The sequence below is a fragment of the Carcharhinus amblyrhynchos genome, chromosome 14 (genome assembly GCF_965287045.1).
Source record: "Carcharhinus amblyrhynchos chromosome 14, sCarAmb.v2.hapA, whole genome shotgun sequence".
Taxonomy (NCBI): Eukaryota; Metazoa; Chordata; class Chondrichthyes; order Carcharhiniformes; family Carcharhinidae; genus Carcharhinus; species Carcharhinus amblyrhynchos.
In genome coordinates, this window is record NC_137337.1 from 31,226,127 (window position 1) to 31,242,391 (window position 16,265).

Below are 16,265 nucleotides of genomic sequence, written 5' to 3' on the forward strand. Positions count from 1 at the left end.
TTTTAGGGAATTATGTGTCTGTATTCCCAGATCCCTCTGTTCTACTACACTCTTCAGTATCCTACCATTTACCATGTATGTTTTACCTTGGTTTGTCCTTCCAAAGTGCAATACCTTACACTTATCTGCGTTAAACTCCATCTGCCATTTTTTTAGCTCATTTTTCTAGATGGTCCAAATCCCTTTGCAAGCTTTGAAAACCTTCCTCACTGTCCACTACACCTCCGATCTTTGTATCATCAGCAAATTTGCTGATCCAATCTATCACATTATCATCCAGATCATTGGTACAGATGACAAACAACAATGGACCCAGCACTGATCCCTGTGGCACACCACTAGTCACAGGCCTCCACACTCTGGCTTCTTCCATTGAACCAATGTCTAATCCAATTTACTACCTCTTCATGTATGCTTAGCGACTGAACCTTCCTAACTAACCTCCCATGAAGTCCATGTAGACAGCATCCACTGCCTTCCCTTCATCCACTTTCCTGGTAACCTGTTCGAAAAACTCTAATAGATTGGTTAAACATGACCTACCACGCTCAAAGCCATGTTGACTCTCCCTAATAAGTCCCTGTCTATCCAAATATTTGTAGATGGTATCTCTTAGTACTCCTTCCAATAATTTACCTACTACTGACTTCAAGCTTACTGGCCTATAGTTTCCCAGATTACTTTTTCAGCCTTTTTTAAACAACAAAACAAAATGAGCTATCCTTCAATTATCCAGCACCTCACCCATGGACACCGACATTTTAAATATATCTGGCAGGGGCCCTGCAATTTCAACATTAGTTTCCTTCAAGGTCCAAGGGAATACCCTGTCTGGTCCTGGGGATTTGTCTACTCTGATTTGCCTCAAGACAACAAGCACCTCCTCCCCTTTCATCTGTATAGGTTCCATGATTCCCTGCTTGTTTGCCTTATTTCTGTAGACTCCATGCCAATTTCCTTAGTAAATACGGATGCAAAAAAACCATTTAATATCTCCCCCATTTCTTTTGGTTCCATACAAAGCTGACCACACTGATCTTCAAGAGGACCAATTTTATCCCTTACTATCCTTTTGCCCTTAATATATCTGTCGAAGCTCTTAGGATTAGCCTTCACCTTGACTGCCAAAGCAACCTCATGTCTTCTTTTAGCCCTCCTGATTTCCTCTTTAAGTAGTTTCTTGCACTTTTAATACTCTTCAAGCATCTTATTTGTTCCCTGTTGCCTATACATGTCATACATCCCTCCCTTTATTAGATGTGCAATATCCCTCGAGAACCAAGGTTCCTTATTCTTATTCACTTTGCCTTTAATCCTGACAGGAACATACAAACTCTGCACTCTCAAAATTTCTCCTTTGAAGGCCTCCACTTACCAATTATATCCTTGCCAGACCAAACCATGTTTTTTAGATTCTTTCTCATTTCTTCAAATTTGGCCTTTTTCCAGTTCAAAATCTCAACCTGAGGACCACTTCTATCTTTATCCATGATCAAGTTGAATCTAATGGCATTATGATCACTAGAACCAAAGTGTTCCCCTACACACATTTCCGTCACTTGCCCTAACTCATTCCCTAATAGGAGATCTAATATTGCATCCTCTCTAGTTGGTACCTCTGTATATTGATTCAGAAAATTTTCCTGAACACATTTACAAACTTCACCCCGCCTAGACCTTTTAACAGTAAGGGATTCCCAATCTATATGTGGAAAATTAAAATCCCCTATTATCACAACTTAATGTTCCTGGCAGTTGGCTGCTATCTGTCTGCAGATTTGCTCCTCCAATTCTCGCTGACTATTGGGTGGCCTATAATACAACCCCATTAATGTGGTCATATATTTCCTGTTCCTCAGCTCCACCCATATGGCCTCGGTAGACAAGCCCTCTGTCCTGCCTGAGCACTGCTGCAACATTTTCCCCGACTAGCAATGCCACCCCACCACCCTCTACCTCTATCACATCTGAAACATTGGAACCATGGAACATTGAGCTGCCAGTCCTGCCCCTCCTGTAGCCAAGTTTCACTAATGGCTATAATGTGTCAATCCACACCCTCAACTCGTCAGCCTTCCCCACAATACTCCTGGCATTGAAATAGACACACCTCAGAAGATTATTACCACCACACGCAACCCTTCTATTTGTGATTTTGCATGAACTATCATTTATTTTCACCCCCGCTCCACTATCTGCTCTGGCACTCTGATTCACACCCCCCTGCAAATCTAGTTTAACTCCTCCCCAATAACACTTGCAAATCTCCTTGCAAGTATATTGGTCCCCTTGTAGTTCAGGTGTAACCTGTCACTCTTGTACAGGTCCCACCTTCCCCAGAAGAGGTCCCAATGATCTAGAAATCTGAAACCCTGCCTCCTACACCAGTTCCTTAGCCATGCGTTCATCTGCCTGAGCATCCTACTCTTACCCTCACTGGGACATGGCACAGGTAGCAATCCTGAGATTACTACCCACGGGGTCCTGCTTTTTAACTTCCTACCAAGCTCTCTATACTCACTCTTCAGGACCTCCACATTCTTCCTTCCTACATCGTTGGTATGTGCATCTTTGGGGTACCCTCCCAGGGTACAGCACCCCAGAGATCCATTTCAAAGGCCTAGATGTTCAGCCTTCCCATAAATCTATCTGTATATTGTCTTATCTTCAAATAAAGAGCCTACGTTCCATTTTCACCATGGTATAAATGGTACATTTATATCAAATATCATTCCAGATTTTCAAGTTACCTTCACAAGTAAGTCATTAACATTTAGTTTTTGAAGGTTTGGTCATTTGTGAAAACTTGTCAATGTTGTGGTACTGAAATATTCCAGTGAGAAACCTAAGGTATACTATATGATTCATTTTTTAATTTATTGCCCTTTAATTCGAGGATTCCTCAACCATTTCAGAGGGTGGTTAAGAGTCACATATAGACCAGACAAGGTAAAGTAAGCCAGATGGGTCTTTATGTCAGATCACCAATGGGCATCATTTGGACTCTTAATTTCAGATTTTTATTGAATTTAAATTTCACCATCTCCCTTAACGGGATTCAGACCTGGGTCCCTGGAGCCTTACCCTGGATCTCTGGTTTACTAGTCTGCACCCTGAGATGAAGATAGTGGTTGTTAGGTAAGTAGGCTAAAGCACAAAATGAAAAAAAGAGTCACACATATTAATTACCTACCTACCACAACAAAGCTCAACATCCTAATCAAAAATCTCAAGCGTAAAAACAGTCATCTGAAATAATAGAATAAGCAGTCCTTCACAAAAAGAACACTCTCAAAAGTCAAGGCTTTTAAGTGAAATAAATTCTGCCATTTTTTGAATTTGCAGACCAAAATTTCAACCTGGATGGAAAATGCTTTAGAGGAAGAGATGAAAAAATTTGAATCGCAGGAACCAGAATTATTGACGGGTTGCTACCATTCTGATATGGCCATTCACATAAATCAGGTAAATATTTCAATATTCTGAGTATATACCAGTACGTTGGAACAGGAGAAGGCCATTCACTTCCTCCAGTCTGATTCATCATTAAATGAGATTATGGCTGATTGGTACCCTAATTCCATTTTGTCTTTGTCGCTTAGTTAGCAAAAATCTGTCCATCTCAGATGTAAAATTATTAATTCAGCTTTCTTTATTCGGTCATGGGACACAAGCATCACTGGGAGAGCCAGCATTGATTGCTAATCCCTAATTACCCTTCAAAGTGATGGTGAGCCCCTTCTTCAACCACTGCAGTTAATGTGGTAGATAAGCTCATAGTGCTATTAAATGGTGCACAATGCTGTGTACCATTGGTAGTGGGAGCGATGATACATAGGGTGCCAATCAAGTGGGTTACATTTTTTCCAGATTGCGTTGAGCTTCTTGAGTTTTGTTGTGCTTCTTGATTACTTTTGGAACTGCACTTGTCCAAATAAGTGGAGAGTATTCCATCACACTCCTGACTAACACCTTGTAGATAGTGGACAGTCCTTGGTGATGTTAATGGTGTTCAACATGAAATCATAGAATTCAAGGAGAGGTGGTTAGATCCTCTTTTATTGGAGATGATCATTGCCCATCATTTGTATGGCATGAATGTTCCTTGTCATGTATCACCCCAAGCCTGAATGTTGTTCCAGATTTTACTGCAGGTACACACTGCTTCAGTTTCTGAGGAGTTGCGACTGGTACTGAACACTGAAGTCATCAATAAGCATTTCCACTTTGGACTCTATAATGGACGGATATAGCAGCTGGCCTAGCTCACTACCCTCAGGAATACCTACAGTGACATCCTGAAGCAAAGATGATTGGCCTCCAACAACAAAAACCTTCTTCCTTTGTGTTAGATACGACTGCAAGCATCGCAGTGTTTCCGTAGTTCCCAATTACTTCAATTTTTCTGAGTTCCTTGATGTCATGGTCAAATGCTGCCTTGACATCCAGAGAAGTCACTCATCTCATCTCTGGAATTCCACTCCCTTACTGGACTAAAGATGTTATGAGGTACTGCATTGAGGGATCTTGGCAAAGCCCAGAAGTTTGTACCAGCTATGAGATGCACTGCAACAACTCACCAAGGTTCCTTTGACAGCACCTTCCAAACTCATTAACTTTACCCCCTAGGAGAACTAGGGCAGCAAATGCATGGGGACACCATCACCTGCAAGTTTCCCTTCAAGCCCACATGATCTTGGTTTGGAACTATGTTGCCTACTTCTCATTGTCGCTGGTTCAAAATTCTGGAGCTCCCTTAACAGCACTGTGGGTGTTCCGACATGATGTAGACTGCAACAGTTCAAGAAAGATGGTTCATCATTTTCTAAAGGCAATTGGGGAAGGGAAATACTACCTAGCCATGGACTGTCTGTCCATTATAGAGTCTAAAGTGAAAATACTTATTGGTGACTTTACAGTGTTCAGTACCATTCACAACTCCTCAGAAACTGAAGCAGTATGTACCCACATGCAGTAAGATCTGGAACAACATTCAGGCTTGGGGTGATACATGGCAAGAAACCTTCATGCCACACAAATGTTGGGCAATGACCATCTCCAATGAAAGAGGATCTAACCATCTCTCCTTTTACCCATATCTCATGAAAGAATAAATAAAATCAAGCTTTTGAATATGGCTTGCACCTTTCCAAAGTCAACATATCCTCTGTAAAGTGTGGTGTCCAGAACTATGCATAAATATTTAAGTATTGTTGCCTGTTTTAAATTATTAATTTATCAGTTTTCTGAGTTGTCCTTATTGCATTATGTTAACAACAGTGGTATAACAAAATAATCTAGTTTTCTGGTTTTTCAGGAAGAGTTACTTATTTCATGAACAAAAATGTTGTAGAGTATACCAAGACCTTGTTTGGCTGCAGCAACACTTTCACCCCTTTCATATTGGGAAGATTGGGAAAAATTTAAAAAACAACCTAGAATGACTAAGAAAGCAATAAAGAAAGGAAAGATGGAGAATGAAGCTAAACTAGCTCTAAATATAAAGAATGATAGTAAACGTTTTTACAAACATATAAAGAAGAAGAGACTGGCTGGAGTGAATGTTGGACCCTTGGAGGACGAAAGGGCGGATATAGCGGTGGGTGACGAGCAAATGGCTGAGGCTTTAAATAAGTTTTTTGTGTCAGTCTTCACAGAGGAGGACACAAATAGCTTGCCAAATATTAAAGAAAGAAGATAGGTAGGAGATGAGGTCCTTAATGCAATCACTGTCACTAGAGAGGTAGTGCTTGATAGACTAACGGGACTGAAGGTAGACAAGTCCCCGGGACCGGATGGAATGCATCCCAGGGTTCTGAAGGAAATGGCAGAGGTGATAGCAGATGCCTTAGTAATTATTTATCAAAATTTGCTGGAATCTGGGGAAGTGTCAGAAGATTGGAAAATGGCTAATGTTGCGCCGCTGTTTAAAAAATGTAGCAGACAAGAGGCAGGGAATTATAGGCCAGTCAGTTTAACGTCTGTAGTTGGAAAAATGCTAGAATCTGTCATCAAAGAAGAAATAGCAAGAAAAGAACGGTTTGATCAAGCAGACGCAGCACGGATTCGTTAAGGGGAAGTCGTGTTTGATGAATTTATTGCATTTCTGAGGATGTGACTAGTGCGGTAGAGGGGAACTGGTGGATGTGGTGTTTTTAGATTTCCGGAAGGCGTTTGATAAGGTGCCTCACAAAAGGTTGCTGCTAAAGGTTAGGGTGCACAGAGTTGGGGGTAAGGTGTTAGCGTGGATAGATGATTGGTTGTCTAATAGGAAGCAGAGAGTTGGTATCAATGGGTGCTATTCTGGTTGGTAGTTGGTGACTAGTGGAGTGCCGCAAGGATCGGTGCTGGGGCCTCAACTGTTTACCAGTTAAATAGACGATCTGAGTGTAGGGTAATGAAATTTGCTGATGACATGAATATGAGTGGAAGAGCAAATTGCGTGGAAGGCGCAGAATGTCTGCAGAGAGATCTGGATAGGCTGAGCAAGTGGGCAAGGACCTGGCAGATGGAGTATAATGTTAGCAAATGTGAGGTTATCCACTTTGGTAGAAATAATAGTAGGAGGGGTTATTATTTAAAGGGCGAAAAGCTGCAGCGTGCTACGGTGCAGAGGGACCTGGGGGTCTTTGTGCACGAATCGCAAAAACCCAGTCTGCAGGTGCAGCAGGTGATCAAGAAGGTGAATGGAATGTTGGCCTTTATAGCGAGGGGGGATAGAATATAAAAGCAAGGAGGTCTTGCTGCAACTGTACAGGGCACTGGTGAGGCCGCAACTGGAGTACTGTGTGCAGTATTTTCAAAAGGATATGTTGGCCTTGGAGGAAGTGCAGAGAAGGTTCACTAGGCTGATACCGGAGATGAGGGGGCTAGCCTATGAGGAGAGATTGAATAGACTGGGTCAGTACTCGTCGGAGTTTAGAAGGCTGAGGGGGGATCTTATAGAGACACATAAGATAATGAAGGGGCTAGATAGGGTAGAGATAGAGAGATTCTTCCCACTTAGAAAGGATAGCAGAACGAGAGGGCACAGCCTCAAAATAAGGAGGTGGGACAGTTTAGATCGGAGTTGAGGAGGAACTTCTTCACTCAAAGGGTGGTGAGTCTCTGGAATTCTCTGCCCATTGAAGTGGTGGAGGCTACCTCGCTGAATATATTTAAGTCACAGGTAGATAGGTTTCTGATAGACAAGGGAATTAAGGGTTATGGGGAGAAAGCAGGAAAGTGGAACTGATCCACTTCAGAACTTGTTAAATGGCGGGGCAGGCTCGAAGGGCTAGATGGCCTACTCCTGCTCTTATTTCTTATGTTCTTATATTCTAGCTCCTCATTATGAAGACTAATATTCCATTCGCCTTTTTGATTATGTTTTGTAAATGACCACTACTTTTTACTAATCTTTATATAGGGGCAGACTTTGGTAAAAAGCTGTTCCTAGTTTTTTACCATTTAAAAGATCCTCAAATCCATCCTTTTTTGATCCTAAATGGATGACTTGCATACCTGCATTGAAATCTCTGAAACAGTTTTAACCATTCACTTAATCTAATCAAATTTTTTTTAATTTTGTGCTTCTGCCTATACTATTTGCTGTGTCACACATCTGTTTGTCATCAGCATTCTTAGATATTTGTCTTCTTGTTTTTTTTTAAATTAATTTACAGATGTGGATATCACTGATAAATTATTTCATTTCAGTACTTGCCGTGGAGCGAGAACAGGTAGACGTGACATTGAATAATGAGATGTTCAAAAGGGCTCTTAAACTTAAAAAGGGGACATATTGGATAAACTAAACAAACTCGCATTACTACAAATATTTAATAATTAGTTAAACAAAGGTATAGGCTGAAGTTTTACCACCTTGCATGCCATGGAATCGGTGCGGGCGAGGGTCCGACAACAGAAACCTCCGTTGACCTCGGGCAAGAATTTCCAGTCTCGCCTGAGAGATGCCTAAAATCCCACCCAGAGTGCCGAGGTGACTGAACAAATAGCTAAATTATTCCTATTTCTGAGAATGGATTAGAACATGTCCAGAGAATTATAGACCAGTCAATTTAACATTGGTGGGAGTAGAATTGATGGAATTTTTACAAACCAAGAGAATTGATGAGGTGGCCCAGAATAAGACTATTGAATAAGGCTGGTTTCTGTGGAGTCAGGGGACAAGTAGCAGAATGAATTTTTAGTTGTTAGAACGTAGAGACTGGGAATGAAAGGTATTATTCAGAGTGGCAGAAGGTGGGACGCAGTGTTCTGCAAGGCTCAGTGCTGAGATCGCTGCTGTTCACAGTTTACATTAACAATCTGGACTTTGAAATCAAAAATGTTTACCATCAGAGAGAACCGGAGAGATAACATTGTCCCTGCAACTCACCGGTGATATTACAAGGTTCAGGCCCACAAAGGGCGAGAACCTCATTTTAATGGACTTGAATAAATCTTAATATGATTACACAGCTCCTCTCACCTTCTCCACATGACCCCACTTCACTGAATATTTAAATTGCGCCAATGTGACGTCACATCAGTGATGCTCACTGCAGCTTTTTAAAAGCGAGATTCAGTCAAGAGGATCCCTCCAGGGCTGCAAAGGTAAGTATAGCCCCCTCCCCAACCCCCACTAAAGGAGAGGGACACCCCCAGACAGAGCCTTGGCACTGCCCCCTGGAACAGGTTAGTACTAACAGCACTACCAACATGGGGCAGTTCAGGGGCAAGGCCCTTGTTACAGCCTCCATGGGAGAACATAAGAACTAGGAGCAGGAGTAGGCCCTCTGGCCCCTCGAGCCTGCTCTGCCATTCAATAAGATCGTGACTGATCTTTTTGTGGACTCAGCTCCACTTACCTGCCTGCTCACCATAACCCTTAATTCCTTTACTGTTCAAAAATTTATCTATTCTTGCCTTAAAAGCATTCAATGAGGTAGCCTCAACTGCTTCACTGGGCAGGGAATGCCACAGATTCACAACCCTTTGTGTGAAGAAGTTCCTTCTCAACTCAGTCCTTGCTCACTCCCCCTTATTTTGAGGCCATTCCCCCTAGTTCTAGTTTCAGCCACCAGTGGAATCAACTTCCTTGCTTCTATCTTACCTATTCTTTTCATAATCTTGTATGTTTCTATAAGATTTCCTCTCATTCTTCTGAATTCCAATGAGTATAGCCCCAGTCTACTCAGTCTCTCCTTATAAGCCAACCCTCTTAACTCCAGAATCAATGTAGTGAATCTCCTCTGCACCTAATCCAGTGTCAGTATGTCCCTTCTCAAGTAAGGAGACCAAAACTGTACACAGCACTCCACGCGTGGCCTTACCAGCATCTTATACAGCGGCAACATAATCTCACTGTTTTTAAACTCCATCCCTCTAGCAATGAAGGACAAAATTCCATTTGCCTTCTTAACTATCTGCTGCACCTGCAAACCAACTCCTTGAGAGTCCTGCACAAGGACACCCAGGTGCCTCTGCGCAGCAGCATGTTGCAATTTTTTGCTATTTAAATAATAGTCCATTTTGCTGTTATTCCTACCAAAATGGATGACCTTATATTTATCAACATTGTACTCCATCTTCCAGACCCTCGTCCACTCACCTTAGCCTATCCATATCCCTTTGCAGACTTTCAATGTCCTCTGCACACTTTGCTCTTCCACCCATCATAGTGTCACCTGCGAATTTTGACACACTACATTTGGTCCCCAACTCCAAATCATCTATGTAAGTCACAAACAATTGCGGTCCCAACACTGATCCCTGAGGCACACCACTAAACCCTGATCGCCAACCAGAAAAACACCCATTTACCCCCATTCTTTGCTTTTTGCTAGTTAACCAATCCTCTATCCATGCTAATACATTACCTGTAAAACCATGCACCTTTATCTTGACCGACCTGGTTTGACCGATTGATATGTAGATTAAAATCCCCCATGATAATTGCTGTACCATTTTTACACGCATCAGTTATTTCTTTGTTTATTTCTCGTCCCACAATTATGTCATTATTTGGTGGCCTATAGACCAAGCCCATCAGTGACGTTTTCTCCTTACTATTTCTAATTTCCACCCAAATAGATTCAACCTTTTTTTCCATAGAACTTATCTCTCACAACTGCCCTGATGTCATCCTTAAATATCAGAGCTACACCACCACCCTTACCTTCCTGTCAGTCCCTCCAAACAGTTTGATACCCCTGGATATTAATGGCCAGCAAATCATACTCATTCGCAACGATTTGTGCTGTTAACTCATTTACCTTGTTTTGAATGATACAAGCATTCAGATAAAATGCCCTAATGCTAGTTTTTGTATCTTCTTTTTGAATTCTAACACTTCCATTAATAACATTCCCTGAGTTCTCCTTCCTTTTAACTTTTCTCCTGATTTTTGATGTAGATGGAACTTCTCCCCACATTTTGTCCTTGCTCCCTCCTTCTTGGACTCCTTACATAGGTTCCCATCCCCCTGGCATATTAGTTTAAACCCTCCCCAACTGCTCTAGCAAACACTGTCCCTAGAACATCAGTTCCAGTCCTGTCAAGGTGTAACCTGTCCAATTTGTACAGGTTGCACCTCACCCAGAACCAGTCCCAATGCCCCAGGAATTTGAAACCCTCCCCCTGACCCCATCTCTTCAGCCACATATTTATCCAATATATCCTCACAGTTCTACTCTAATTAGCATGTGGCACCAGTAGTAATCCTGAGATCACTACCTTTTGAGGTCTGATTTCTTAACTCTCCTCTTAGCTCCCTGTATTCTGCTTTTAGGACCTCATCCCTTTTTTCACTTATGTTGTTTGTACCAATGTGTATTATGACCACTGGCTGTTCGCCCTCCCCCTTCAGAATGTCCTGCGCCCAGTCCAAGACCCCCTTGACCCTAGCACCAGGGAAGCAACATACCATCCTGGAATCTTGTTTGCGGCCACAGAAAGGCCCGTCTATCCCCCCCACACCTATTGCACTGGCACACTTTTTACCCCTCTCCTCTGCAGCAGAACCAACCATGGTGCAATGAGTTTGGCTGCTGCTGCCTTCCCTAGAGAGGTCACTCCCCTCAACAGTATCCAAAACGGTATATCTGTTTTGCAGGGAAATGGTCACAGGAGATTCTTGCATTACCTGCTTATCTCTCTTGCTCTGTTTGATGGTCACCCATTCTCTCCCTGTGTGCGGAGTCTGAACCTGCGGTATGACCAACTCTATTTGCATTACCCACGATACTCTCTGACTCACAGATGCTCCATAGTGTTTCCAGCAGCCACTCCAGCTCTGAAACTCGAGCTTCCAGGAGCTGTAGCTGGAGACACTTCTCGCAGACATGCTGAACCAGGGGACTGGAACTGTCCCCAGCCTGCCACATTGGAACAAGAGGAGCAAACCACGGCTTGAAACTCTCCTGTTGTGTCTTACCCCTTTAAATTAAACTTTTGAAAGATGTTTTATTTCAGATTTATACAATCTTCTAGGGCCCTTCTTTCCTGCTCCTTGTTACTACCGAGTATAACCTTTTCAAACTATAAACCACAGAAATTACACAAACACTATAATAATGTACAACAAACACAATGCCAAGAGCAAAAAGAAAAAAATAACACTTACCAATCAGCACTCTAGCTTGTAGCCTCTGCTGCCTGTTTCACTTAACACCCTGTGTTCATCAAACTCCAAAAACACTCCTCTCAGTCAGACAGCACTCAACGTGCAGGAGGGAAGGCTTCCATTTCTGCGTGGTGGGGGAGAAGAGTGGACACTGAGGGAGGGGGTTAGAAATGCTGGCGATACATCTGTGTTGGTGAGGGGAGATGGGAAAAATGTTACCAATTATTGATAACCCAATGGAGGGAAGGGTGTCCCTGATTGTCTGGGCCCTGGACCCGTTGGGGGGTCTCTTCTGATCGGGGCGTCCTTTAAAGATGGCACCATGTTCTTTGTGGAACCAGGTGCCGACTCTATCAGGCCCCACCCCACCAGGCAGTGTAAAATGCAACCCACTCTTTCTTTTATTCATAGAGGCTCAAGGTCTGGAGAGAAAACTGGTCTGTGCAACTGGAGAGCTACACGCTAGCTTTCACTCTGAGCCTGATGCTTTGAAAAAATACGATATGAACAATTTCTAAATTTGTGGATGTCACCACATTAATGAAGATAGTTAATACAGAGAAGGACTAAAACAAATACAGGAGGACGTTAATAAACCTGCAGAAGAGGCAAATGATTTGCAAATGAAATTTAACACCTGTAAATGTGAGGCAGGTAGAATCGGGGATTATGCTGGGAATTTTGTCCTACGATCTAATGTTGCAAACAGATCTCTGACGACAAAGATGAAATTCTTCTAGTTGGTTTATCTGCTGTTGGTAGGTCTTCCAATTCTTGTACCAATAAAGAAGTGATATAATAGCCACTGCTTGATAGTCTTCGACGACTTGTGCTGAGGCAAACTCTGAGCCTGTGAGTAAGTCTGTTACACGTTGGCTCGCTTTTGCCTAGCAATGGTTGATTTTAGCCATCCAGCATAGTGTTATTGGAGAAGATCTTCCCAAGAAAGCAAAACCTTTCTGTACCACGTGGAAAGATATGTTGTTGATAGTAACTGTGGGGTCACTAATGGTCAGGGAGGTGTTTTTCATTGCATCGTAGTTTCATTTGGAGTTGGTATACTTGGTCACTGCCTTTATCCCTTTTGACAAGTTTTGCTTGGTCAGCTCCTCGGGCAACAGCAGGCGCACAGCGATCTGAATCTCCTGGGAGCTGATGGTGTTGCGCTTGTTGTAATGGGCCAGGTGGGAAGCCTCACCCGTGGTGCGTTCAAAGGTGTCTTTGACGAACAACTTCATGATGCTCATCGTCTTGCAGGAGATGCTAGTGTCGAAGTGAACCTTCTTCATCACTTTGTAGATGTATATGGAGTAACTCTCCTTCCTGGACTCCCTCCTCTTCTTGCTGCCCTTGGGTAACATTTTATTGATGATTTTCTTGGCACCTTTCTTGGCTGCCCAGCTTTCTTGTCCTCAACCATGATCCTGATCAACTTCAGAAACAGAATGACTTGATACAAAATCTCTGTCTTCTCCATGCTTAATGTCAGCCTGTGTTCTAAGGCTAGGGCAAAGCAATAAATAAGCAACCCAAATCCCCCCCCCATCGAAGCATAAGCACTAAATTAACACAGCTTGTTCCAGCAATGGACAATGAAGCGCACAAAAACCCAGACTGGATTTGTCTTGTAGATTTCTCTCACTTAATTCTAAGATTCTGACTTCAAAACTTCTGTAATCGCTTCGATTTTCTGTACCCTGTTGAGAGTTCTTCTCACACCCTAGGTAGAGATATTTCTTGCTGGATTTCCTTTCTCTCAATTGCAAAGAACTTTTTTTTTTACCTCCATATACCCCAAACTGTTAACAAGTTTCCTCTTCTACAAAGCATTTGAGCAAATTGACTAGTTACCAGGGCACGTAAATGACTTTTTAATTAGCTCCAAGCATCTGATGTTAGCTCCTAATCTGCTACATTCTGAAGAAGATTCTCACACATCTAGAACACCTTATCAATTTAAACCAGGTCTCGCCAGCTTGGTGAGGCTTAATGTAGTTAAAAGCAAGTATGCAAGGCATGGTTATAAAAATGCATTTGAATTCTACATCATAGTGTTTAGGCTTATACAGATACGTGAAGCTGCAGTATTTAAATCCATAGCTTAATTCTGTTAAAAATTGTAATTCTTAAGGCATAACTTTCGCACAGGAGAGCTATATGCAGTCTACGTCGTAAAAATATGAATCATGCCTCTCAGTTTGACGTTGCATCTCATCAGCTTTTGTGTTCCACTAGTTATTCTGCATTCCTCATAAGGCATGCTGAAGCTTGCGTTCAGCAATTTTACAAGCTTGGTGGTTGTCGCTACAAGACTTGCATGTGCAAATGGTTTCTGTTTGAGAAGATGATAAATGTTTTCATTATTCTCATCAAGCTAGCTTTGGTGGTTGTGTTTGTAGTATCCCAGGACATCCATTGAACTTGAAGATCTATTCATTGAGCTGCTTTCTTTCATCTCCTAAATCACTGGAGGAAGTTATGCTAAACCTGTATCAGACCTTTGTTAGACCACATGCAGTCCTGGGACCTTTTAAGAAATAAAATATAGCAACACTGGAGAGGGTGCAGAGAAGATTTGCAAGGATGATACCAGAATTGTATGGGTATACATGTCAGGGAAAGATTGACAGGCTAGATCACTTTCCTCTTCAGGAATAAAAAGGCTCAGGGATGACCTAATGGAGGTCTTTAAAATTGCAAAAAGTTTTAATAGATTGGATACAGAGAAAATGTTTCCTGTTGTGAAAAAGAGACTAACTCGAAGTCTTCAATATACAATAGTCACTCCAATGGGGAGTTCAAAAGAAACTTCTTTACCCAAAGAGTGGTGAAAATGTCAAACCTCGGAGTGGGTGAAGTGACTAACATAGACGTGTTCTATATTGGTGAGCTAGATAAGTATGAGGAGAAGGGACAATAATACAGAGTTACAATGGTAGATTTAGTTATGAAAAAGATGATGGATTCAAGTGGAGCATAAACATGCATGTGGCCTGCTTGGGCCTAGAGGCCTGTTTCTGTATCATATATCCTATGTAATGTAACCCTATGTAAATGACACTCTTAAATAATTTTTCTTGCATACGAAATAGGAGCAGAAGCAGGCCACTCAGCCCTACAAGCTTGTTCCACCATTGAATAAGATCATGGCTGATCTGATTGTAAACTCAACTTCGCATTCCTACCTACCCCATGACCTTTCATCCCCTTGCTTATCAAGAACTTATCTAGCTCTGCCTTAAGTTTTTTTTTTAATTCATTCCGGGGACATGGGCATCGCTGGCTGGCCAGCATTTATTCCTATCCCTAGTTGCCCTTGAGAAGGTGGTGGTGAGCTGCCTTATTAAATTGCTGCAGTCCATGTGCTGTAGGTTGACCCACAATGCGGTTAGGGGGGGTATTTCAGGATTTTGACCCAATGACTGCAAAGGAATGGCATTATACTTCCAGGATGGAAAGTCAGTATGGTGAATGGCTGGGAGGGGAATTTGCAGCTGATGGTGTTCCCGTGTACCTGCTACCCATGTCCTTCTAGATGGAAGTGGTTGTGGGTTTGGAAGGTGCTGTCTAAGGATCTTTGGTGAATTGCTGCAGTGCATCTTGTAGATAGTACATATGGCTGCTACTGAGCACCTGTGGTGGAGAGAGTGGATGTTTGTGGATTTAGTGCCAATCAAGCAGGTTGCTTTGTCCTGGGTGGTGTCAAGCTTCTTGAGTGTTGTTGGAGCTGCATCCATCCAGGCAAATGGGAAGTATTCCATCATACTCCTGACTTGTGCATTGTAGATGGTGGACAGGATTTGGTGAGTCAGGAGGTGAGTTACTCGACACAGTGTTCCTAGCCTTTGACCTGCTCTTGTAGCCATTGTGTTTATGTATTCAAAGATTCGGCTTCTAAGGTGTTTTGAGGATGAGAATTCCAAAGACTCATGATGCTCTCCAAGAGGAAAAAAATCTTCATCTCTGTCTTATGCAGGCAACCTGTTTGTCCTGCATTCTAGATTCTCCCTCGAGTAAACAAGAGGGATGAGGGTCAAGTGGGGCAAAAAGGAAAGACAGACAGAGATAGGTTAGAGAACAGGGGAGATTAGATTACAAAGATGTCATGGAACAAATGGCAAAGAGAATGGGAATGATAGTAATAAAGGAACAAAGCATTTGTGCAGAGCAGAAGTTAAAAGCAAAGTAATCAGAAGCTTTTTTCCAGGGTGGCTTAGGTTTAAGCTGCAAGGGGCAAGGTTTAACGGAGATGTATGAGGCAAATTTTTTTTCACAGAGTATGATGGGTGCCTGGAACTCGCTGCTGGGAGAGATACTGGAAGCAGACACGATAGGGATTTTTAAGGGGCATCTGGACAAATAGATGAATCGGATGGGAATAGAGGGATATGGTCCCCAGAAGAATAGGGGGTTTTAGTTCAGACGGGCAACATGCTCGGTGCAGGCTTGGAGGGCCGAAGGACCTGTTTGTGCTGTAATTTTCTTTCTTCTTTTCTTTGTTCAATTAAAAGTCAGCACTGTCTGAAAGAAAAAAACGTGAGAACAAGGTACAGACTGGCACTAGGAAAATATGCAAAATGGAGGACAGAATTCATGGCTTGAAGTTGCTGAACTGGTTATGTCACTGAACTAGTAATCCTGAGGCCCAGAATAAAGC

At 42.4% G+C, this 16,265-nt stretch overlaps 1 protein-coding gene across 1 annotated transcript in view; it reads left to right on the forward strand.

The window, feature by feature from the left end:
• The window catches only part of LOC145352235 (exocyst complex component 3-like), a 46,018-nt gene that overhangs the window by 12,794 nt on the left and 16,959 nt on the right, over positions 1–16,265 (forward strand). The window contains exon 4 of the mRNA XM_080201976.1: positions 3,346–3,465. Coding sequence (XP_080058102.1) covers positions 3,346–3,465 — 120 coding nt within the window. The remainder of the gene's footprint in view (positions 1–3,345; positions 3,466–16,265) is intronic.